We start from the raw sequence: 25968 nt of genomic DNA, 5'->3' as shown, positions 1-25968 counted from the left end.
GGAAGTTTAGCGATTAGGAATGGTTTGTGGGATTTTTGTGTACACAACCACCCTGTAATGATAAAAAAACACCCAGTGCTTTTTTTTCTCGAATCAAGCCATTCATAGATTCTTGTCAGAGTGACGTCACATGGGCAGGCCCCACCCACGCCATTGGCGAACACTGCTATTTACCATAGACCCACCCTGAGTGAGCTGTCATCAGTCCACCATTGTTTCACCAATGGAGCAGATGTAGACAAGAGTGTCTCCTAAGCGATTGAAGTGTTTTGTTGTTGGATGTAATAATGAACATAGCAGTCGTCATTCACTCCCGATATCTGAGCCGCTGAAGACGCAGAGGATTACTTTTGTTTTTGAAGGGAATGCGCCACAGATCTACCTAAATGCATCTATGTTCACGCAAATCATTCTTGATCCAGTTTTTAACCAAAGTATGTTATAGACATTTCATTAAGATCCTAAAAAATCATACCAACTTGTGGAAAATGGGCATCTGATGACCCCTTTAAGCAAATGATATTGCGTTGCTGCTTGATGTTCAATGTCAATTCTGACTCCTGAATCAAACTAGTTTGCCAACACACTATGTAATCTGACCTACCTAACATATAGTGAGATGGGTACGACAGTGTTAAGGATGATAACGTAGGACCAGAACGTCAGGAAGCCAGAGAAGACTGCACTGATGGTAAGTTCCTTCCACTGAAGATACTCCCAAAAGTTGCTGCCTACTTTCTGCTCCCAAATAGTGTTTCCTATAGCCAATATAATCCCCATACAGATGAGAAATCCAAAGATCTGGAAAAAAAAACAAGAAATATTGCATCATATTTCATCTTCTTAAAACATGCAAAACCTTTTACAATAACAAAATGAACTGCCCTTTTGAAAGTCTGCGAGCATGAGTAAGTGAGATGCCACATGTCGATCAATCCCAGCATGCCGCTCAGACACTCACCCACAGAACTAAGGTGTTCATCAGTTTATCGATGCTGGTCCGTTTCAACTTCGTCCTCCCACAGTTTTGCATCAGCTTGGTTTGAAGTCCTACGGAAAAGCAGAAAACCCAGAAGACTCACAGAACATAGCTCATCTCATGGACAGATAATGGAGTGCGTTCGGCATAGTTCATACCGTTAATTACAGATGAGCCATTCAACAAGTCTCTGAGGAGCATCTACTCAACACAGCTAATCAATCGTCCGTGAAAATGCCATTCTGCTAGGACAATTAACGGAGTATTGAAGAGACGTACCTGCGAAGATAACCAAGCCGAAACACCACTCGGTATTACGGAGAACGCAGCCTCTCAGGAGCATTTTCTCATTGTCCAGTGGGTACTTGTTATCTTTCCAGAACAGAGTCCCTGTGAACTTGTCCAGTTTGTTGTTGGGAGGCTCGCAGATGACTTCACCTGGGAGACACGTGACACGAAGATGAGGCTGACGTTCATTCAGAAGCAAATAGTGTTCAGTTATTTCAGGTTTATCAATAGCTTCGGCTTTTCATTGTTACATGTTCTAACTCTGACATTTTCGCCTATTGGTACGCGATCCGAAAATACTGAGTACACATATAAATGCAAATTAACTCACTGCTGTTTATCCGTGTGGGAAAGTTCATTGTTTCAACAAAAAGAGTAGTAGTAACTCTATATTATATAAATGCATTATAAAATATATCAAAGCATTAAAAACAAACAAAAAACAAAACAAAACAACAGCATTATAACTACATTTTTATGCAGTGTTGTGGGTCATCTCCAAGGTGTTGACACACAGTTGCTAAGGTGTTGCTAGGGTGTTCCAGGCAGTGTTGTGATTGGTAACTAAAACTTGAATTTTTACTTATAGTTTTTGTTAATTGAAATGAAGCGAATAAATGAAGAGATAAACTATAAATATGTTATAGGTGGTGTTGTGATTTGTAAATATAAAATTATATATAATTTATTATATATAAAAGGTGTTGCAGGTGGTTGTTATTGTTAATATTTTACTATAACTAAAATTATTAAATATTAATTTATTATATATAAAAAAATATTTTTGTTAATTTAAATATATATTGGAAATAAAATAAAATATAAATATTCAGTCCCTCCAGGATTTTGCGATCGCTGGATTTATCGCAAAATCAAGCAAACTGGCGCAAATATCACCGCAAATTTTGAGAAAAGCCGCAGCAAAATCAGTCATTTTTAGGACGCAAAAATCATATAAAAGTTCTGCGAAATCCTGGAGGTACTAAATATTGCATTAAAAACATAAAGAAAAAATAGAAACATAAAAATTACAAATGTTGCACTGGCAACCAATTGAAATTAAATAAGTTTAGGTTGAAGTGCCAAAATTACTAAAACTTAAATAAAAATAAATAAAAAGCATTAAAAAAGAAACAAAAACAATAACACTACATTTTTTACATTTTTTGAGGGATTGTGATGGTTGCTAAGGTGTTGCTAGGATGTTTCAGACAGTGTTGTTATCAACTAAAACTAAAATATTTTCAGCAATTAAATAAAGCTCAAAATAAAATATAAATTAAATGTAAAAATATTAATATTAGACAAAAACTGTAAATAAATAAATCAATCAATCAAGTGTACAAATTTGAAATATTACCTTGGCAACTAACTGAAATTAATTTTCATAGAAATAAGTTAAAGCTAAATAAAAATATTTGTTACAAAAAATAGTTAACTAATAAAAATGTCAAATTAATACAGCAAATTTTATTTCTTAATTTTTTTTTTTATTAATTTCTTAAAAAAAACATTATATGGATAATATTGAAATAACACTGGCTCCAAGTGCTTACTTGGGAAAAAAAAGTCGACCTAAAGCCTCTATATACTGTTCTTTATATATTTTACAGGAATTTTTGCTGTCCGTTTTATCGTTGCCCATACTAAAATTGCAAGTCCACTCACTAAAGTAATAACACACCACTAATAAGCCACATAATTTGAACTATCATTCATATCTAGCATAAGCAATATAGGATAAGTGTGTTCAAATCCCTAACCCCTAACAGAAGCACTAGCAATAGTGCTTCTACCTAGCAAATGACATTTTCCAATTTCAAGCATGCAGCAGCTATGCTCTACATTAACTTTAATGGAATTCAAGTGAAAACACTACAAATCTCATTACAAACGCTCCTTGACAGCTTCAAAAGATTTGTTCAAGCATACCAGAGGCCACACAGATCAATCTGACGGATGCAGTAAGTGTTTATGTTCACTCAAGCTGACTCAAGTTTATTTCTGTTGATGGTGCACTAATCGTATGTTTGAAGAAAGCTTTACCATTAAAGTCTGCAAGCTTCGCAACATCGTCCCCGAGGTCTGAGGTCACAGTCAAGGCTTGGCGCACCTTCAGGTTGGTCTCTCTATTAGAAAGAGTCAATAGCATGAAAGAAGCTCATGTTCATGTCAGGCTATAGAGTCACAAAATCAAATTTACTGGATGTTGAACAGTCCAAAGGGAAGTGAGGCCCGCGACTGTAGCGCCGCAACACATTTCACAGAAAACTCCTCACCCATCAAGCTCTGCAGTCTCGATATAGCACAGTCCATAGGGCTCACTGCTAGAGAGGAGGAGAAGGTCAGCCTGTAGACAACAGAGAGAGGAGACACTCAAAGTCCTGTAAAACTCATAAATCATGTGCTGGATGAATCTACTGCAGATAGTTCTTCACCATACAGTGCTCTCACCTGCTAAAGTCCACAGATAATGCTAGATCATCAAAATCCATGCATTGGATTAGTTTTGTCTATGCTTTTAGTGTCAATTTGATGGCATGATTGTTATATTTAGGGACCAAGGTTTTTATGCCTTTTTTTTTTATTTAATTCTTTTGTTGTTTTTTTTTTTTTTTTATTTTATTTGGTTTGGTTTTGTTTTGATTTTGTTTTGTGATTTTCATGTAATGAAATTGTTTAAATTACATTTCTGCTCATCACTTTTTAACTTTCAACTAGGGGTCCAGGGCCCACTAGGGGGCATCAAGAAGACTTCAAATATTTTCAAAAGAAAAAAATGACAAATAAATTCAAATATGCCAAAAACACCAAAAAAAAAAGGAAAACATATCTATTAAAGTTGGCCTGTTTGGTTATAGTATATTCGAAAAAGCTTAACACTTACAGCAACAAACTGATTGTTCTCAAGTTTGATGATATCACCCACTCGTACATTCATCCATTTCTCATTCTGCAATCTGAAACAGATTGTGTTTGTCCCATCTCTTAAAGCATTTACAGTTCAATAATTGTATCTCAACAGCAAGAGATACAGCAGAAAATGCGGATACGTGGCATAAATGCACTTACTTTCCTTTGATGAGTACCTGAGACTGCCGGGTGTTGACTTGTTGATCACTTTTATGGCGGAACTGAAATCCAGAACAGATCAATCACAGCAAACATCAGCTCAGCTTATTTCAAGCAGCCCACATTTCTTTGTAAACTCAGTGTTCAGAGTCGTAAAGATCAACAGGACTAGAGTAGATTCTCACATAGTCATCAGTAGCATCTTTGACAGCTGTGATAGCCAACACCAACACCAAAGGCACAATGGTGGTGAACCACGAAAGAGAGGAGATTTCTGGAATTAACTGGAACACACAACAGAGTGTTAGTGTTGGACAACATTAAAGCCATAGTTCATAATTCTGTCATCATTTATTCTTGCTTCTGTGGAACACAAAAGATGTTTTGGACTAGTTTTGTCCTTACAATCAAAGTCATTTTTGGCCCCAAAAAAGTCATTTTTTACAATATCTTCTCTTGTGTTCCACAGAAAAAAAAGAAGGTCATACAGGTTTAGAATTGACATTTTCAGTTTCAGACATCAGAGATCGTGATATTTCTTTTTTGTCACTTTTAATTAGGAACCATGAAATCCAGTATCAAATTTATAAATGAGGCTCCAGATTTATCTTCAGTACACAGGTCTTGTAATTTCACAAGTGACCTTAAAAGGCTGGCAAACCTGCAGTATCAGCAGTACCAGGAAGTAGGCGTTCGCAAAACGTTGAAACTGTTCAAACAAGTTAATGGGCAGAAAGGTGAAAACGTTGTATTTTGCTGTCTTGATGTGATTGTCCTGGAAAAAAAATATACAGATAAAAAAAAAATTTTTTTTGACTTGGACAAATATAATAAAAAGTTTTTAGGATAGGACAATATTTGGCAGAGATACAACTTTTTGAAAATCTGGAATCTGAGGGTGCAAAAAAATCTAAATACTGAGAAAATCGCCTTTAAAGTTGTCCAAACGAAATCTTAACAATGCATATTACTAAAAAATATTAAGCTTTGATATATTTACAGTAGGAAATTTAAAAATATCTTCATGGAACATGATCTTTACTTAATATCCTAATGATTTTTGGCATAAAAGAAAAAATTCTATGTAAAAGAAAATTTGATCATTTTGACCCAAACAATGTATTGTTGGCTACTGCTAAAAATATACCCCAGCGATTTAAGACTGGATTTGTGCTCCAGGGTCACATATTGAAAATAGTTATGCTGCCCAATATTTCTGTGGAAACTTTGATGAATAGAAAGTTCAAAAGAACAGCATTTATTTGAAATACAAATCTTTTATAACATTATGAATAAAAAAATTAAATCAAACGTGCCTGTTCACAAAACATGAACAGAATGAATCTGTCTGCATCAGATATAAACTGATCCACATACAATGGTATAATCCATACATAAATACATTCTGGTCATATTTCACAAACAAGCCCAATGAGTTGGTTCTTAAAATGAAATTTTGTCACATTATGAAATCATTATGATTTGTTCTACAAGTAAAACATCAGCAATACATCACTTCTTTTTCAAAAAAGCAGTCATATCCATAAAACATTTTACAATAAAAGACATTGACAGACTTACAGCATAACTGAACCTCTCGTTGTAGTCGCGATCGTTGGCTCGAACATGTCGTTCTTCTTCTACAGTGGAAGAGAAGTTTCGTTTAGTTAACTATTAGTAAGATCAGAGACACCATCAAGTGCATTTCCATAAAAAAAGCCATAACAGTTGTGAACTTTTATAACAACATGCACCCAAAACCAAAATCCTTATTGTGTATCTCAATTCCAGTATGTTTGTCCACTAAACTGATACTCCTCATAATCTCCTCTTACTCAATTTCTAAGGAACCATAAATGGGCTCGATATTTTCCAAAGCCAGTAACGGCGCCATCCCGAGATCATCAGTGAATATCACTCAGCAAATGAGGTTAGTAAAAATAGAAAGAGTGTAAGTGAGAAGCTATCAAACGTCTCCTGGAAGACATTTCCATAGATGCAATCCAGCTCTTCCAGTATATATCATCTCGCCCTCCCAATCCCACAAGTCCTTGCAGCTCTACCTTGTCCAGGTGATTTTGAGCGTGGGTTCCAATCTCCTCTCCATGGTACTAACATCCATAGCCATCGCAGCGCCATTGCCTGTTATCAATGTCATTCTTTGAGCGGCACAAACAAACATTCAGGCATTAGATTCAACTCTAACTTCACAGAGTCATTAACAAGACAGTCAAAGAATGAGATGCACAGTCTGAGGTGTCTGCTTTCTGTTGGGCAGCTAGGTTTGTGGTATGTAGCAGCCGTTGCCTGCACTTGTCTGTGATTGCGAGAGACTGTCCCGTCTGAGGAATTTCATCACCTGCAGGGCTTATGCTAATAGCACAAAGCTACTCCTAATTATTTAGCAGCTCTTTACTCAGGAGTTAGTGAAGCGTCTGGCATTATAAACACAGGTCTTGTTTTTGGAAAAGCCCAGAGAACATTTTTAATGCTCTGAAGTTGCTCTTTCATTTTTGGGTAATTAAAAGGTTTTACAAATAAAGGTATAAACAGCACCGTTGTGAAAAATCATTAAAATGAGATAACAACCCTCACATATCAGTCTTCAAGAAAAATCTGTTGTATTCTGGATTCAACATGGATTCAATGTTATGAACTATATAAATATTAGGCATGGGTAAAAAAAATATCATTATCTCAATATTAATCGATTCTCTTTTTTTATGGAACGATATCGATTCTCAAATCCCAAGAATCGATTAGTGGACGGAACATTGAAGGGCACCTCCCATCCATTAAATCGCAATTAGCTTTGTGCTTTGGTGCTTTTAATATGAAACAAAGTCTCAGGTTTGAATTTATGTCCATTGTATTGCAGTATTCAAACAATAAATGCCGTTTTGGCGCTGTTTAATGTGGAGTGACAGATCGCTGTAGTGCATCAGACGCGGCAGTGCGTAGCGCACGTAAACTGATCATAACCTCCACATTAATACCAGCTTCAGCACAAAATAATCATGATTAAACATCAGAAGGGAAGTTAAAAGAAAGAGTACAACTTTACAATCTCATGTCTCATGTAATCACTCAATCAGTGTTTCAGCCGGACATAGACCTCAATATAACTGCTTGTAAACAACATAACGTCACATTTACCTCAGAAACAAACATATTCGGTGACCATAAACTCATTGGTCAGACAGAAAATAAACTGTAGAGGGCGGTATTTTGCTAAATATATGCACCATATAACATATTCATTATAATTTTTACTGTTCTTATGTTTCATTTATGTTTGAATAAATACATATATTTTTTATGACAGTCACTATTTAAATGTTTATATTTTTAAAAAAATGAATTGAAGTAGAAATATTATGTAATTGTAACTTTGTTATTTTAAAAACTTATTTTTGTAATTTTAACAGTTGTATGCTATAGCTTACAAATCAGTCAGTTTTAACCTTCAATATTATAGTAATGTAGTACCAAATGACTCTCATGTATATTTTACAGCATTAGAAAATTGGGCATGTACTGATACTATTATGTATACAAAATAATCTATATTGAATCGAATCGAATTGGTAATCGTATCGAATTGTGAAAGAGAATCCAATCGAATCGTGAAATTTGTGTCAAAACCCAGCCCTAATAAATATAATACTTTATTATTTCAATTAAATTATAGTTTAGTTCATTTATATTAATAATATTAATATTTTACATGATTATGCACAAAATGTTTTGGGGTCCGTAATTTTTTTTTTTATGGAATAAATGCTTTTATTCAGCAAGGATGCAAGGATATTCAAGACATTTATAATATTACAAAAGATTTCCATTTCAAATAAATTCTGTTCTTTTGAACTTTCTATTCATCAAAGAATGCTGGAAAAATGTACCATGGTTTCCACAAAAAAAATTAAGCAGCACAACCGTTTTTTAACATTGAGAAATGTCTCCTAAAATTCAGCTTTGCAATCATAGAAATAAATTACATTTTATAATATTTTCAAATTATTTTAAATTATAATAATATTTCATATTATTACATTTTACTGTATTTTTGATCAAATAACTGCAGCCTTGTTGAGCACAAGAGACTTCTTTCAAAAAGATTAAAACATCTTTCTGATCCTAAAACTTTGAACAGAACTACTGCTTCTGAAATTATTATTAATAATATATTTTTTAATTATTATATTTAATAATATATAAAATACCAATTAATAATAAATAAATCACATTCTTTTTGGAATTTAATGAATTAAATAAGTCATAAAAATAATATTTCAGATCCTGAATCCCAACTGAATGAGCCATGTTTGTAAAATAGCTTTGGTCACACACACACATACACACACTCTCTCTCTCTCATATGTATAAAAATGTATTTTCTATCCCCTTACACTAAACCTACCCCTCATACAAAACTTTCTCCATTCTTAGATTGTACACACACACACACGCACACACACACACACACACATACACACACACACACATACACACCACATACAGAACAACTATAAATAACTAAAATGCTTCCTGCTCTTGACTTGTCTGGGACACATCTTACTCTGTACTTCTGCACAGACTTTAATCAGGTTAGACGACATACTGAATTTAAAGCTGATGAAAATGAGGCTGTGAAGGATAGACTTATAGTCTTTACACAAGGTCCTACATCATGTCATTTTCACAACTCACAACTTTCAAAACTGTTTTATTGAGTTTACTGAAAGTTTTTTTTTTTTCAGAAAGACGTTAAAGTCATTATTAAACAGCAGTACAATCCACTGAACGTGTTGTATCTCGTTTTCACTCATATCAAAAATTAAACATGGCGCTAGCCTGAATAAGGTCTCTTACCCCATGTTTCATCATCTCTCTCAAATGTAAATAAGTTCAAAGAAGTCCTGCCCACTGCATGCCATTCAAATATATAAGCCGTGGCATATCGAAACCTCTACAAGTTGACACATTTTTACCGTTAATGTCACACCACACTAGTCCTGTGTATAGCAAATTTGGAGGGACCTGATGAGAAAAGTGTGATTACATATGAAATCTTTACACTGTGGTATCTTGCCAGAACAGAGCACAGTTTAATACATTGTTCTGAAGCATATGAGATTACTGGAGGCTTTTTGAGAAACATCAGGAAACTAAAGTCTCCATTTGCTCTCCTTTTAATTTTATTGCTGTCTAAGAAGCACTATAAGGTACAAAACAGGGCCTTGTTTTTTTAATAAATGGTCTTTGAAAGCACGTGCTAACCATCAGAAAAACACTGAAGGTCAAACTAAAAATAAACCTTATATTAGGTTTATAATTTTTTTCAACCCTGTTACTGTTTACAGTGTCTAAATATGTTTAAAACCCTGATTTTGTTATTTTCTAGCAATAAACATTAAACAAAGAATGGGCAACATGGTAAATGTAGGGTTGTTATCACAACAACAACACTTGCAGCATGGCATATTGCATCCTCAACTTCAATCTCATATTTTTGTATGTGTGATTCAATAGCTGAACTCTCTGAACCCCAGGATCTACTGTTCTACTGTACAACATGGGCGATGTTCTTTGTGTTACTGCAACATCAAGGTGATGGGAAACATTAATCATTACAACATAATCCATCTGAATCGATCCAAATTTGGGAATCTGGGCTTGGATCCAGTTTATATTTTTGCTGAGGGTCACATTATATCACAGACCGAACAAGCTGGCTGGAGTTGTGTTGCACCACAGCCACAGCACTCACTCCAGACTTTCCTCAAGTATTGCTAAACATCACGCTCACAGCCAAAAGACCTGAAGAGGAACTGGAACTACACAGGACTTACCAAATGAGTGAGACTCTGGACGAAATACCACACTGTTTGTGCTTCTTACAGTAATAATGATCAAACTAACAGTTGCCTGGTGGACAATAAGATGGTGATAAATCCTATTACACTGAAGGAGGGACCTGCGCCTCATGTACAGAACTAAATATATAAGAATCTTAGGGTAGAAATGCATAGCAACATGCCACACTATAGCAGGGGAATGGGGAAAATACTAGGAAAAATCTTGTTTAGTTCTGTTTTACTCAAAATCCGATTACAGGATTTAATAGGAAAACCACAGAATCTTTACCACAACTTCAAGAATATTACTTAACTTCTTTTCTCAAAAAGCTACAAACCAGTCAACCATTACAAGAGAAGCATAGTAAATAATTTATGCATTCATTTTTATTTTTATTTTTTTTTTGGTTTGTTGACTGCTAGGGCTTTGTGAAACATGAGAATTGTTTCCTCATTTAGCTCAACCATTAATAATTAAACAGTTTCCACACCCAGATGCACCAGATGAGTTTACTCTCTGTTCCCACATTTGCCCCCAGCACACAAATTGCGCATAAGGTATAAAATCACATACAACTTTCCTAAACTACTACTAGGTACTTCCATGGTTCAGGTAAAAAAACAAAACCATGATCTTACCCAGTTCTTTTCTGAATAGGGTTTTAGAATTAAGCTATTTGGTTCTGTGGAGAATTTCTTGACGTCACATTATACGTTCTACACATCAGTATATTGTGTTCTGGGTTTATAAAGCAGAAATACATTGATTCAGAAGTATAAAAAGCTGTTTCCTACTTATTGATGCAGTTAACCATGTCAATCTTATAATTTGGCTTGTTAGACCAAACGTGGATGATGTTAGTAATGCCAGAAAATGCTCACTTTGGAAATCTGTTATATTGGAAACAGGCAGTTTAACCTTCAAACTTTTGACTTAATACCAGAGTATTCTTCAGTTTTTACAAACACTTAAGCCCAGAGTATTCTTCAGTTTTTACAAACACTTAAGCCCAGAGTATTCTTCAGTTTTTACAAACACTTTAGCCCAGAGTATTCTTCAGTTTTTACAAACACTTAAGCCCAGAGTATTCTTCAGTTTTTTACAAACACTTAATACCAGAGTATTCTTCAGTTTTTACAAACACTTAAGCCCAGAGTATTCTTCAGTTTTTACAAACACTTAAGCCCAAAGTATTCTTCAGTTTTTACAAACACTTAAGCCCAAAGTATTCTTCAGTTTTTACAAACACTTAAGCCCAGAGTATTCTTCAGTTTTTACAAACACTTAAGTCCAGAGTATTCTTCAGTTTTTACAAACACTTAAGCCCAGAGTATTCTTCAGTTTTTACAAACACTTTAGCCCAAGAGTATTCTTCAGTTTTTACAAACACTTAAGCCCAGAGTATTGTTCAGTTTTTACAAACACTTAAGCCCAGAGTATTCTTCAGTTTTTACAAACACTTAAGCCCAGAGTATTCTTCAGTTTTTTTACAAACACTTTAGCCCAGAGTATTCTTCAGTTTTTACAAACACTTAAGCCCAGAGTATTCTTCAGTTTTTACAAACACTTAAGTCCAGAGTATTCTTCATTTTTTTGAACACTTAAGCCAAAAATATTTTTTTGTTTTTACGTGAACACTTAATCCCAGAGTATTATTCGGTTTTTAGGAACATTTAAGCACAAAATGATTCTTTGTTTTTTCATGCAAATACTTAAGTTCAGAGTATTCTTCAGTTTTTAGGAACACTTAAAGCTAAAGTAGTGTTTTTTTACACAAACACTTAAGTCCAGAGTATTTATTTATTTATTTATTCAGTTTTTACGAACACTTAAGACCAAAGTATTCTTTGTTTTTTTATGCAAACACTTAAGGCCAAAATATCCTTTTTTTTTTTTTTGTGAATGCTTAATGCCAGAGTATTTTCGGGGTTTTTTGGAGTCATACTCCATCCCAAAATACATTTTTTGTCATTAATCACTTACCCCCATGTCGTTTCAAACCCGTAAAAGCTTCGTTCGTCTTCGGAACACAATTTAAGATATTTTGGATGAAAACTGGAAGGCTTGTGACTGTCCCATTGACTGCCAAGTAACTTACACTGTCAAGGTCCAGAAAAGTATAAAAAGCATCGTCAGAATAGTCCATCTGCCATCAGTGGTTCAACCGTAACGTTAAGAAGCGACAAGAATACATTTTGTACGAGAAGAAAACAAAAATGATGACTTTATTCAACAATTCGTCTCCTCTGTGTCTCTCCACATCACCATAGTGCCATTTAGGAGAATACGAGCTGAACGCAAACTGCATACGCTCTTCACAAGGATACGTTTTCAACCGTGTATTTACGCTTTGATTTGAAAGAAAACAGTGAATCCGTGCAGCACGGCTGACACAGAAAAGTGTAAGCTGCCTGCGTACTGCTCATATTCTCCAAATGGCTAAAAATTGCTAATAGTTTTTAGGTTACGTCACAGCAACCTTGATTTGCTACTAGCTAAAGCTAGTCAAATGCAGACTATACTACAGGGAGGTACCTTTTTCATTGTAGCATTTTAGTGGACAAAAATTTAGATCCTGTAAATTAAATGCGCACATCTGTTAAATGTTTATTTTTTTTTAATTAGTGCAAAAGGTACATTAGCATGACATGGGCTAAAGTCACAAAAACTTTTGGTTCTAATTAATTTGTAACAGTTAAAGTTGGCTTCCCTCTTTTGAATTTGCACAAGGGCTCCTTGACAAACATTTCAGCAATTATGGAAATTACAGTACAAGTGTGTTACAGTACAAAGAGCATCCACAAAATGTTTAAATGACCTCGGTGACTAATACACGGAGGCGTATGTATTCTTCCTTTTTGTGTACTTGACCACTTAAACACTCACAAAAAAAAGTCAACAGTCGGGAAACAATCTTACAACACTGCAAACTTCTCACTTTCAACATTAGCGTATTACAACAGCTAGGCTCAACACAAAGCTCAACACACAAGAAAATTACCTGCAGGTCTCACGCTCATGTCCCCTCAGTTATGAGCACTAGCATGTAAGTGATCTCCATCCAGTCGGCCAGATCGTGTTTTTACAAAGATAAAATACTGAACTGCCTCTGCCTCCCAAGGGCAAGAAACGATCTGTGGTTTATACAAGGTCAAAGAGGAAAAACTTTACGTCACTGGCGGATCCGTTACCTTTTTCTACCCATAATCACACACACAAATACGTAATGCACTTCACGTAAGCATCCCTATAGCAGCAAAGCATCTGTGTTATCTCTGTGGACCAGCAGATGAGAGAATAAAGGAACAATGAGTGATGTCACAGGAAGAGGATACAAACCGTCCCTTCTTTTTAAAACACAAATGAACTATTTCTGAGGATGGAAACCAAGTGAAGCCGAGAGCAGCAGCAACAATCACACAAGGAGGGTGTCATCAAGGTTTCTAGGCAACAAGACCTGAGAAGAGCAGAAGACCTCAGCTCAAACACATGGCGTCGTTGAATCCTGGAGCTAACAATAAACATATTAAATGCAGAACTTCAGCACTGACTAACAGAGCAGGTCTTTTGTTCAGCAGAATCAGATCTGGTGAACTGAAAACGCTGTAATTGGTTGTTTGTGGTGTCTATGCTTGATCATGTGGCTGGGTGTTAGGTTACTGTTAAAGAGAAGTAACTGCCCAAGAGAAAGCATCGCTTTTCAACCCAAATGAAAAAATAAAAGAAGTATATATATATTGCAAATTTAGAATATATAATTTCTAATACATTAAAAAAAAAAAAAAAAATATATATATATATATATATATATATATATATATATATATATATATATATATATATATATATATTATATATATATAATTGCATTTTATTTATTTGTTTAATATTTGTATTTTATTTTTTTGCATTGTTTGTGACTATATTTTTAATGACAATTAAGCTTTTTTTTTAATTCCCATTATTCTCAATGGTGATTTTCATTAGACTCTCATTACTGTAATAATGTAATTTTTTTAAATAAAATAAAATAAAATAAAAATTGATTTTATCAGCATAAATTACATTGTTTTTTAATTTCAGTTATAAACATTAGTTTTTTTTGCATCAGTAATTTACTTGTCTTGAAAATAATGTCACAATAATGTTTTTATGGTTATGTTGTAATAATTTCTCAACAATCGCTAAATATAAAATGTAATATATATTTAAAAACTATACATTGCAAATTTATAATATACAGAAAATATATAATTGCATTTGTTTTTGTATTTGATTTTTTGCATTGTGACTATATTTTTATGACAATTAAGCACTTTTTTTTTTTTTTTTTGGAATTCCAAATATTCTCAATAGTGATTTTCATTGCTGTAATAAAAATGTAATTTTTATTTAATAAAATAAAAATAAATAAAAATGTATTTAATCAGCATAAAAAATACTTTGTGAGTGTTTTTAATTAACATGAGATATGCTACATCATGGCAATTTACTTTTCTTGAAAACAATGAAAACAACACAAATGAGTTTTTATGCTTATGTTGTAATTATTTCTCAACAATTACTTAAAAAGTTCAATAAATTTTAAATGTAAAATATATTCTCTTTTAGTGTTCATGTGGTTTTAGACATTTGTCCATTTCCTTTGTCGTTGTTCAGCAGCTGTACTAACCAATGCGAACGTCCTTCTTCCAAATTGCCATAACATCAGGCCATCTCCGACGGGTCCTACGGGTTTCTCTGAAAAACATGCCAGGAAAACAAGCGTGAGTCAAATAACACATTTCCACTGTAATCTTCCTCACAGAAATGACTAGATTTCATAAAGGCTTGTTTACTGATCAGCTGATCAGCTAGAGTCACACACCACAGTGTAATTGTCTTTTAAAGTAGCACGCGGTTCTCGCTGTTTTTAATGTCTGACGCACAGCGTGTCTCTTCCCCCACACCGTCCTAATGAGACCCCAGTGGAGCTGCAGCCAGGAAACCCGTCAGGTCTCTGGGAACACACTCGCTCCGCGGGGAACACTGCAGTAAACACAGGTGATCCCGCTGCAGTGTCCTGCCATATGCTGGCTTCGCATGACAAAACCATTCGTGGCGAATACAGAAAGGGCTTCTATAGGTGGGACATTATACTGAACGTAGCTGTGAAAGGGATGCAAGCTTCTCTGTTTTAGTGTGTGGGAAGGTTTGCTGAAAATAAACGTGACTCGGAAGACCCCAGCAGCACACACTTTGGATTTCTTCTGATACTGTATATATCATCAGCTCATTAATGAAGGCTGCAGAACTATAATAAGGATATACAATAATTATCCAAAACATGCAGTGTTTGGCTACTCCAGGACCTCTGGTTTGATAGAAATCAACACTGAATGTCTGTAAGCAGTAGAAGCATCTAACATACTGACCCAACATGACTGCAGAGCTCTACAGAACAAAATAAATCTGACTGTAGGCTCTCATATATTGACAGTCATATCCTCTGTCTATCAATAAACCTGCAAGGGAATGAAAGTATAGAATATCATTTGAAAAAATACTATGGAATTAAATTGAGATTTGCCAAATATGGATTCATATTACATAACATATGCCAAAGAAACAAAAATTATAATTTTTTTAAAATTAATCATTATTTAGTATATATGATTTAAATGTAATAATGCAATATATATATATATACACATATATATATATATATATATATGTCTATCTTTTGATGCTGATATGACATTAAATATATATATATATATATATATATATAATATATATATATATATATATATATATATATATATTATTATTATTATATATATTATTATTATTATTAATTATTGTGGTTGTAGTTGTTATCACATAGTTATGCACAACCAACAAATTACACTAGATCCATTATTATTTAAACAAAATATATTAACCTATAATTTTAACCTAAATTTATTGCTATATAAATATATTAATAATAATTAGCTGTTATATATTGCTGTTATTATTATTGTTATATACTTATGGAACATATTACAACAAAGATATATTTTAATTTATTTAATATTTTAATTTAAGATATATTTTTTACCCACATTTACTGTTATATAAACACAAATATATTTAAAACAATAAAAACAACAACAATTTTTATCATATGTAGACAATAAGGTACGAGAGGACGTGCTGTATAGTGAATAAATCACGGCTGAAGGGTGCTGTTAGGCACCACGCGAGTACCTTATTGCTTTTATTAAACGGTTACCACACATTAAAAAATATTTAAACCAAAAATGTATGTATTGAGATGTTACTTTTTTGAAGCAAGCTCGTAAAATGCTGTCCTTCCGCTAAAAAATAGTCCCTGAGAGCAACAGTAAACGGCAAGAGAATGCTCCGAACATGTCTCATCTAATACTTAAATAAAAACAGAGAATAGGAGCTCTTATCATCCGGTGTGTCATCTAGTTTATAAACACCATAAATGATATTTTCTCACACATGTACATCTGCTTATCTCTCAGCATGAGAAAACGTTTTAGTTTTAGTTTTAGTTTTAAAACAGACCATTCGCGGCACAGTGCGAGTTTGCAAGCGTCATTACAACGTAAACTGAAAAATACAGAACCATACCTGAAACAGAAAACTAATAACTACAGTAATATTCCCTCCTCACTTCTGAAACTGTAGGCTTCCACACAGATGCGCGCTCACATTAACATATCTCCGCATGAAAAGCGTTTTTAAACCGGGGAGAGGGGCGGGGACTCAAAATTAAAGATGAAAGATGCAACATAACGCCAGCGGGGTTCACTCATACTTGATTAAATAAATAACAAACCGTTAATTCTGCCGAAATAAATAATAAATGAAACAGTTTTGATGCTATATAATTGATTGTTTATGTTGCTAAGGGTGGTTGCTAAGGGTGTTGCTCAGCGATACACAGAACCGTTGGGTGAAGCGGTCATAGCCGTGCTGTATCGTGAATAAAACACAGCCGCTGTCCAATCAGAATCGAGGAATGGAACTAACCGTTTTATTAAGTTACATATACATATTATACACTCTCTTTGATTACAATAGACTAAATACTATTAAATATTAATTAATATATCTCAATTATATTTACATTTTATATTTATTTGCAATATTTGGTCAAGTAATTGCAGAGAATATATTTATACATTTTTTTAATAACAATGAACCTTTAGAATACACTGTTTAGTACCATTATTAGGTGTTTAAACAGAGAAATTAGTCAGACCCAAGGTAAAAGATCTTCTCTGTACCTTACAGCCCAGTAATGGAGAGCCGGTAACGTTCAGTTAGGTGGCACATACAGTGGATGTACAATAAGATCGATGATTACACTGAATGGACATCTTATATAAAAGATTTGCCATAGAATGCAAACACGAGGCACTACTCTTCCCCGCCAGACAGTCGTGTATATGAGCTATAACACTCATAACTGCGGTGTATCAGTGCAGCTCATTCACTAGATCCACTACAAACAACAGACAGCGCTCACCGAAAACATGCTCCATCCATTCATCTATGGCTCTGCTACGGAGACAGCGTGGAGAAACGCGTCCATGAGGGATTAACGACGGAGAACACCGGACAGTTGCCTAAAAATCTGCCTCCTATTCACTCGCGCTCGAGCCCTGTCAACCGCGCGCGCGCACGCGCTCACACACACGCGCGCACAAACGACCGTTTTGCGGAAGGTTACAGCGCAAAACAAGCCAGGTTATATTATAAAATATTATTAAATTATTAATAGTCCTATATAAAATATTTGTCATTTAAATATTTTAACCCCAAGCACTATCAGTGTTGTGAACGATGAATTAATTATGAATTAATTATGATCTTGATTAAGAACACAATGTTAAAAGGAAAGAAAAACATATTGACGTAAAAAAAATGAAATTCACCAAAATAGGTTAATTTTTTCCTGTATATTTTACCCTATATAACGTTTTTTTTTTTTTTTTTTATATATTATATTATATTATATTATATTATATTATATTACATTTTTGGATAAAAGCAGCTGCTAAATAACTAAATGTAAATATTATATTATTCAATAATTAACAGGCCTACAAATATATTAAATATTTTAATATCGTCGTTATATATAAGTAAACAAGTGATATGTGACACACAACAGCACTTACGTTTTATTTATTTTTTCCTTTTTATTCGAAACATCCCCAAACGCATTAACTGTATAATGAAATATCTTGATGCTCATCTTTTTAGATTATGTTGATCTATAGTGGGCGATAGTCAATAACCTAATTATCTAATAATCTAATCGATTAACTATGCATAAAAACCTTAACTGACAGATATGGGTCTGATGCCATGACATATTTTTAATACGACTGAGTTTATATTTAATGTGAACTTAACACTGAAAGTTAATGTGAATAAAAACATTGCGAGTTGGGCAACTCATCATAACAATACCATTGTACAGAAAGAGAGCAAAGTGTGATTGTATTAAATATAGAAAATGAAAATAAGTGAAATTAATGGTGTTATTTTATTTGAGTTGAGCAGGCTGTAATGCTTGATAATAACCGACGCACGCGCTTTGATGGCGACACCTTCTGGACGATCAATGAAAGTGGCTAGAGTTACAGTCTGTCACCGACATTGACTCTGGTAAGACCTGATTTCATCACAATTCCGTGTTTAATATGTGTCAGAAACAAGGATTTGCTGTTATAGCATGCATAAGGGAATGATTCATATAGGCTAGTGTATACACGCAGCTCTTTATTTGCAATCTGACTGCACACATGCATCCTACTGTACACAGCAAACTGTAAATGTAAATATAATGATCGCAGAAGTCAAACGTGTTAAAGTCACCTGCATTTCCATGCTTGTATGTTATTGTTGGGGATATACATCTGGAAGGGGTGTGTAGTCTTTGACAATACAGTGTCATTCTTTACAAGGTTAGCTAGGAGACAGCATTTTAGGGCATTTGACCGCAGAAACCTGTCCTGCTTTGTCCTGCTTTTTGAGACAAAAAAAGTCTGCCTTAGGTAGACTGTGAGATACTAAATCTAGGTAGGCAGCTCAGTAGGTTTTGAGACACATCCAGATTGATTTGGAATGTATGGTGTCTTGGATGTGTTGTGTTTTGTTTTTGTGATGTGTGTTTTTTTTTTTGCACCACCGTGTTTCATCAAACTGACGTGAGGACTCTCTCTCAACACACAGAGGACAGTTCTGAAGAGAAAAAGGTGAGTAGATACATGCAAGCCTATTTCTAAATTTAGCCTGTTATTTTCATTTTTTTATTTGTGTGAGATTAAAGTGCATTTGCAGTTTGACTATTTCAAGTAGACTAGTTTGCCTTGAGATGACTTGAGATATTAAAAAAAAGGCTTTTGAGAACCTGTCATCACAACCTTGCTAAAGTTAAGACCTTTACAATTTTATATGTACAGAGGTAGATATTTATTTATATATCCATGGCCACAAATTAATACATTGTATTAAATAAATCATGACAATATTTATTTTTATATCTGTTCACGTCATGTACAGGGCTTGTATTTATGTGCTGTCTTTGATAAATATGCTCACTCTTTTTATTTAACTATACAAGAGTTCATGATTATTGTTTTTTCTTTTTTTTAATAAATAAATTTCTTTCACATGGCAGCTTGTTCATCTGTGCTTGTTTTGCTGTTAGAACATTTTATCCTACAATTCAGAAACTTTTCTTGCAGTTGAGTTTACATCTCACAATTTTAATTTTTTTACTCAGAATTCTAAAATTACGAATCTCAGAATTGCAAAATATTAACTCATGATTGGCAGATAAAAACTCAGAATTGTGAGATATAAACTCAGAATTGTAAGATATACTATATTAGTATAGAAAAGAGCCTGTTGAAAAGAGAAGTCATTTGAAATTGCTGGGAAATTTTGTGGCACCAGTAAAGTTGCGTAATAGGATATTACACATTATATTGACCCACGAAGGCGTGTCATTATAAAATAATCAAACTCAGTATTGTAAGATATAGGCTAATCTCAGAATTGCAATTTATATAAACTCCATAGCAGAAAGTGTAAAATGTAATCATATAAAAATACATATTTTTAACATAAATGTATCTATATCCATTCTTTATTATGCACTATGGTCGTTGCAAAGATTATTTTTGGCTATAACTTGTTTACATATTTCCCTTCTCTGGTTTCGTTACAGAATCACACACCATGGCAGGCCAGCTACACACACAGCTGCTGCTGTCCAGGCAGTACTGCAGAGTCTTCTCTGTCATTAGCTCACACATTCACACCAGCTCTGGGCTGGGCGCAAAGGACCACTACAAAGTTCTTGTGCTCGGTGGTGGGAGCGGTGGCATAACGATGGCCGCACGTATGAAAAGAAAGGTCGGAGCACAAAACGTGGCCGTCGTGGAGCCTAGTGAGGTATGCTGCAGCAGAGCATTTATAGCTGAACTGCCCTTTTAAGAGACCCCTGTCGTGCCTGGCTGTTCTTGAGGCGTCACGTACGTCACATGCTGGGATTCAGGTTTAACAAGTTCCTGTTTAGTGTTCACTGAATGGACATGTACAGTAACTGTCCAAATGTTTTAGGGTCCGAGTGAACATGTGACACTAAAGACTGTAGTAATAGCTTCTAAAAGTTCAGCTCTGAATCACAGAAATAAATTACATTTTAAAACATATTAAAATAGAAAGCAGTTATTTTAAATTGTAAGAATATCTTATAAATAAATAAATGCAGCCTGGGTGAGCAAGAGAGACTAAAAAAATCTTACTGACCCCAAATGTTTGAATTTTTGAGGTACGTTATTTAAAAACCTTTTCACTGTTTCCTCAGTGTTCAGCATTACATCTAATGCACTTTTGACTCCAGGTGCACTACTATCAGCCGATATGGACGTTAGTTGGTGCAGGGGCCAAAAGTGTTGCATCTTCTGGGCGACCAACGGCGAGTGTGATTCCATCAGGGGTGACGTGGGTCAAGTCCAAAGTGGCAGAATTCGATCCTAAGAACAACACTGTCCACACAGACTCTGGAAAAAAGGTATTTAGGTTGATTAATTACCTAATTACCAATTAATGTGACTCGTGTCATGTGTTGTGAAAGAGTAGTGCTTTTCAGCATAGCATAGAAAAATATTGAAAAGAGTCTATTGAAAAGAGTAATCCTTTGAAATTGCTGGGCAATTTTGTGGCGTCAGTAATGTTGCGTAATAGGATATTACACATTATCTTGAGCCATGAAGGTGTGTAATTATAAAATAGTCATAGCTGACATGAAGTAACATGAACAACACAAAAAAATTGAAGGAACATCATGTTATTACTGTTAAATTGCCACATGATCTGGAACGCTCACATTAAAGGGGTCATATGATGCGATTTCAAGTTTTCCTTTCTCTTTGGAGTGTTACAAGCTCTTGATGCATAAAGATGATCTAAAGTTGCAAAGACTAAAGTCTCAAATAAAGAGATATTCCCAAAGAGATATTCTTTATAAATGTTAAGACTTGTCCACGCCCTCCTAAAACGCCTCGTTCTAACACGCCCCCACATACATCACTGTGTGGGAAGATTTGCATAACGCCGCCCAGATGTTCACGCAAAGAAAGAAGGCGTACCCTTTGATTCTTGCTGTTGCCGATGACGCCATGTCATGTAGATGCTTTTTCACTGTGAAAAACGAAAATACTTTGGCCTTCCAAAAGAGGACACAACTAGAAATCAGTGGTTAAGTTGAATTTACAACACTGTTCCAGAACAGTCCAACCCAAATATTCAGATGTGTGCAGCACATTTTATGGAGGACTGTTTCCTGATCCTGGGAGAGAAGACTACAATGTGGCTGTTCTGACTCACAGTCTGTAGCCGGGTTTCCATCTAAATTTGCGAATTTAACTTATGTGCAAAATTGGAATATCGCACAAAACATTTGCGAACAAGCACCGTTTCCATCCGACGAGTCAAAGAGAACAAAATCGTCACTTCCTGATAAACTGGAACTATACATCACTAAGAAAAGTAGGAGAAGCTATAATATAATAATATTATAGCTTATGAATATAATAATTTTCCTATATAAGAAATTACTTGCACCTCAGAACATTAGCAAGCATTAACCCTTTTTCGCACAAGTCAAAAACCACCTCAATCGAGCTTAAAAACGTTTTTGCGAATTAAGGCATTTTTATTTGAAATTCAGCGTTTCCATCACTCGATTCTGATGCGATACTTCAAAATGTGCATAAAAGCAGGGTGATGGAAACACTGTACCCATATGTAAAAGATTTGCCACTGATGATTCAAACTGAGATTTGAGCAGTGTAGAGTAGCGCTTGTTTTTTGTAGTTTCTCCGATCACAAATGCAGACATGGATTTATGTTTGCGCGATGCAACGCATCACATAAAAACATAATATAAGTCATTATAATCCGGAATTATGTCCCCACTGGATGCAACAAATGCCTCGTTTGTAACGGGTTTTATTGTTACTGTCTTGTCACGCCGGTGTTCTGACCGGGACACGCATCACAGTATGTTAAGGGGCGTAACATTTCCGTCACGCGCTTGAGGTATTCGGCCAATCACAATGCACTGGATAGCTGGCCAATCAGAGCACACCTCGCTTTTCATAACGATGACTTTTGTAAAAAAAAACAACACCTTTCAGAAAGGCGGAGCATAGAGGAGAAACAATAATGTACAGTATGTGGAAAATAATGTGTTTTTTGAACCTTAAACCGCATAAACACATTTCATTACACCAAATACACAAAATAATGTTATTTTTAGCAGCATCATATAACCCCTTTAATCAAACTTAACCCAGCTTTAGTATATTTTATCATGTAACTGTTAACTTCTTTTCTTCTCTCAGATTTCCTACGATTATCTGATTGTAGCTCTTGGCCTTGAGCTGCATTATGAAAAGGTATGCTATGAATGTCATTAATAGACTAAATTGCTAGTTTTCCACTTTCATATGCACAATGTGAAACCTTAACTGAATGTAGTGAATGCTTTGATTGAGAGATGCATTTTGGGCTCCTGTAGTTGTATTATTAATACAGCTTGGGTGTGGTGTTATTGCCACATCAGTCCAGCGGAAGTGTCCAATCTTAATGTGTGTTCATTACATTTGTCTATCAGACTTAATAACAAAGTTCAAGTTAAATAACATTTAAAACTTTGTTCTATGTTTGGATTTTATGGTGATACCTGACATGGTGCAAACACACGTATACATCGTCAAGACCGGACAAAGAAATACTGAACAGAAAGCAAATTATATGTGGAATGTAAGTGAGGATAATAATTAGACACACCTGAACATAATGACACAATCACCAGGAGACAGAAACTAGGTCACACAGAGCACATGGGGAATGAAAACCATAACTGTGACATTTCGCTCCCCCTCCCGGAAGGCGCGACCTCGCGCCGTGGAGAAAAGTGGATGGGATGGAGGGGGACTTAGGAGGAGGACAATGGAATGGAAGTGGGATGGAAAAGGGCTGGCAGGCAGATATCCTGGAGGAGGTTCAGGAGGTGGCCGGATGATTGAGAGGAGCTCTGTTGCCAGCTCTTGCACCTGGTCTGATGTAATGGGCTCTGGCTCTGAGGTGATCCTCAGCTCTGTCTCAGTCAGTAGCGATGGCTCGTCGGTCGTGGCGGGCTCTGGCTTTCCGTCACAGCTCTGTCTCAGTCAGTAGCGATGGCTCGTCGGTGATGGTGGACTGGGCTCTGGGGCTGGAGTTGGGCTGGTGTTGTCGTCCGTGATGTCCACAGTCAGCGGCGATCCACAGGACACCAGGACCCACTCCACAAAGGTGGCGAAATTCCCCCGAGGACCATCTCCGGACAACCGCGCTCTGCACTAGTCGTTCACCTGGTCTTGTAGAAAGTGCAGAGGCAGTGGTCTGGGTGGTGGGTAAGGTTAGCGATTTCCACGAATAGTCTTGTATGATCCTCGAGTGAAAGGCTCCTCTGCTCCAGCATTAGGAGGAAGCAGGCCGGTTCATTTATAACAAAAATAAAAACTTTCAAAACAGAAAATAAAATGAGGGGAACACGCCATTATACTTTTTCAAGGTCCACTCATAACTGTGACAGTATATGCAAAGAAATATTTAACAGTATCTGTTTTGACAGAGTGAAACATGGAACAAGATAACTCTGAATTAATAAAACCAAAGTTAAAAATGATCCTGACTTAACAATTTCTTGTGTGATGTTTCTTGTGTGATGATCAAGTTGACAGTCTAATTGATTTCATTCTGCTGATTACAGATCAAGGGCCTGCCTGAAGGGTTTGAACATCCCAAAATCGGTTCAAACTACTCTGTGAAAACAGTGGAAAAGACATGGAATGCCTTGAAGAACTTTAAGGAGGGCAATGCTTTGTTCACCTTCCCAAACACTCCCGTCAAATGTGGAGGAGCTCCTCAGAAAATCATGTACCTCTCTGATGCCTTCCTGAGAAAGGTTCATTCTTGATCATTGAAATCCCCAAAAATTTGTTACAAAATACCATGGTAATACCATATTTTATAAACAAAAACAGAGGTAATACCATGTTTTTGGCACTATAACATGGTAAAACAATATATTTTGGACATGTACCATGCTAAGACCATACACAAATGTATCTGTTGTATGCCATGGTAATACCATCATGTTATTCAAAGTAGCTTGGAGTGCCATGAAAATACCATGGTGAATATGGTAATCATTCATTACCAAAATATTAAATTGGTACTGCCACAGTACATTTACAACTCAATAATACTCAAAGAAATGACAATATTTTTTAAACAATGTTCTTTTTTTTTTAGACAGGAAAAAGGTCCAAAGCCAACATTATTTATAACACCCCCTCACCAAAGCTGTTTGGGGTCAAGAAATACGCCGATGCCTTGTGGGAGATCGTGAAGAAGCGGGACCTTAACATAAACCTCAGGCACAACCTCATCGAGGTCAGGGCCGACAAACAGGAAGCCGTTTTTGAGAATCTGGACAAACCTGGGGAGACAAAGGTTTACAAGGTAGCCACTGTTAAATTACACAGAAACATCTTAAGTTCTGTTAGCTGTAGTTTGAGTGTCTCACGTACCCTTCATGTTGGTCATAGTATGAGATGATCCACGTCACCCCTCCGATGGGACCTCCTGCAGTGCTGAAAGGCTCCTTGCTGGACGATGAGGCTGGCTGGCTGGATGTAAATAAGAACACTCTTCAGCATAAGACTTACGCCAATGTATTTGGTATCGGAGACTGCACCAATCTACCCACGTCCAAAACGGCAGCAGCAGTAGGTAAAACACTGAAAAAAATAAGAACACTTACACCCCTTTTTTTTTTTTTTTTTTTTTTTCTGGGATAGGGAGAACGAGATAATAAGTCCCTGCTCATTAAACCTTTTCTACCTAATTATCACTACTCATCAGACAGGTCTAGAACCTGCTTCAGTCGTTTTGCACCATTAAACAGTGGTCACTTCCCCATGCATTGAGCTGATTTTCATGGTGAGAGAGCTGTTAGTGCTTGTTTTAGTGAAATGAGATAACCAGGAGAATAATCTGTGACTATAATCTTCCACAGCTGCGCAGTCTGCAGTACTCGACCGAAATATCAGCCGAATCCTGAAGAAACAGACGCCGGATAAGATAGTAAGTATGTTTAAGGAGAAACAATAATGTGGTTTACCACTGTTTGCTCCTCC

At 35.4% G+C, this 25968-nt stretch overlaps 2 protein-coding genes across 4 annotated transcripts in view; one reads left to right on the top strand and one right to left on the bottom strand.

Annotated features, from left to right (window-relative positions):
- The window catches only part of LOC109068239 (probable phospholipid-transporting ATPase IM), a 35088-nt gene extending 17189 nt beyond the window's left edge, over window positions 1-17899 (bottom strand). Inside the window, 12 exon segments of the mRNA XM_042753456.1 lie at window positions 605-801; window positions 962-1050; window positions 1259-1417; window positions 3314-3396; window positions 3547-3617; window positions 4155-4227; window positions 4340-4401; window positions 4525-4623; window positions 5001-5114; window positions 5921-5979; window positions 14874-14941; window positions 17727-17899. Of these exon segments, the coding sequence (XP_042609390.1) occupies window positions 605-801; window positions 962-1050; window positions 1259-1417; window positions 3314-3396; window positions 3547-3617; window positions 4155-4227; window positions 4340-4401; window positions 4525-4623; window positions 5001-5114; window positions 5921-5979; window positions 14874-14941; window positions 17727-17746 (1094 nt within the window). The 5' untranslated portion in view covers window positions 17747-17899.
- Window positions 17900-18759: 860 nt separating this feature from the next.
- Window positions 18760-25968, top strand: part of LOC109068261 (sulfide:quinone oxidoreductase, mitochondrial-like) — an 8337-nt gene continuing 1128 nt past the window's right edge. The window contains exons 1-9 of one of the 3 annotated variants that reach the window (XM_042753204.1): window positions 18760-18874; window positions 19442-19464; window positions 20442-20668; window positions 21120-21290; window positions 23125-23178; window positions 24537-24731; window positions 25082-25291; window positions 25378-25561; window positions 25848-25915. In XM_042753204.1, the coding sequence (XP_042609138.1) occupies window positions 20453-20668; window positions 21120-21290; window positions 23125-23178; window positions 24537-24731; window positions 25082-25291; window positions 25378-25561; window positions 25848-25915 (1098 nt within the window). In that variant the 5' untranslated portion in view covers window positions 18760-18874; window positions 19442-19464; window positions 20442-20452. Of the gene's footprint in view, window positions 18875-19368; window positions 19465-20441; window positions 20669-21119; window positions 21291-23124; window positions 23179-24536; window positions 24732-25081; window positions 25292-25377; window positions 25562-25847; window positions 25916-25968 lie in introns of those variants that run through there. The other 2 variants (XM_042753205.1, XM_042753203.1) reach the window with 2 other exon arrangements.

This window comes from Cyprinus carpio, chromosome B25 (genome assembly GCF_018340385.1).
Source record: "Cyprinus carpio isolate SPL01 chromosome B25, ASM1834038v1, whole genome shotgun sequence".
NCBI lineage: Eukaryota > Metazoa > Chordata > Actinopteri > Cypriniformes > Cyprinidae > Cyprinus > Cyprinus carpio.
This window is presented reverse-complemented; position numbering and strand designations above follow the sequence as displayed.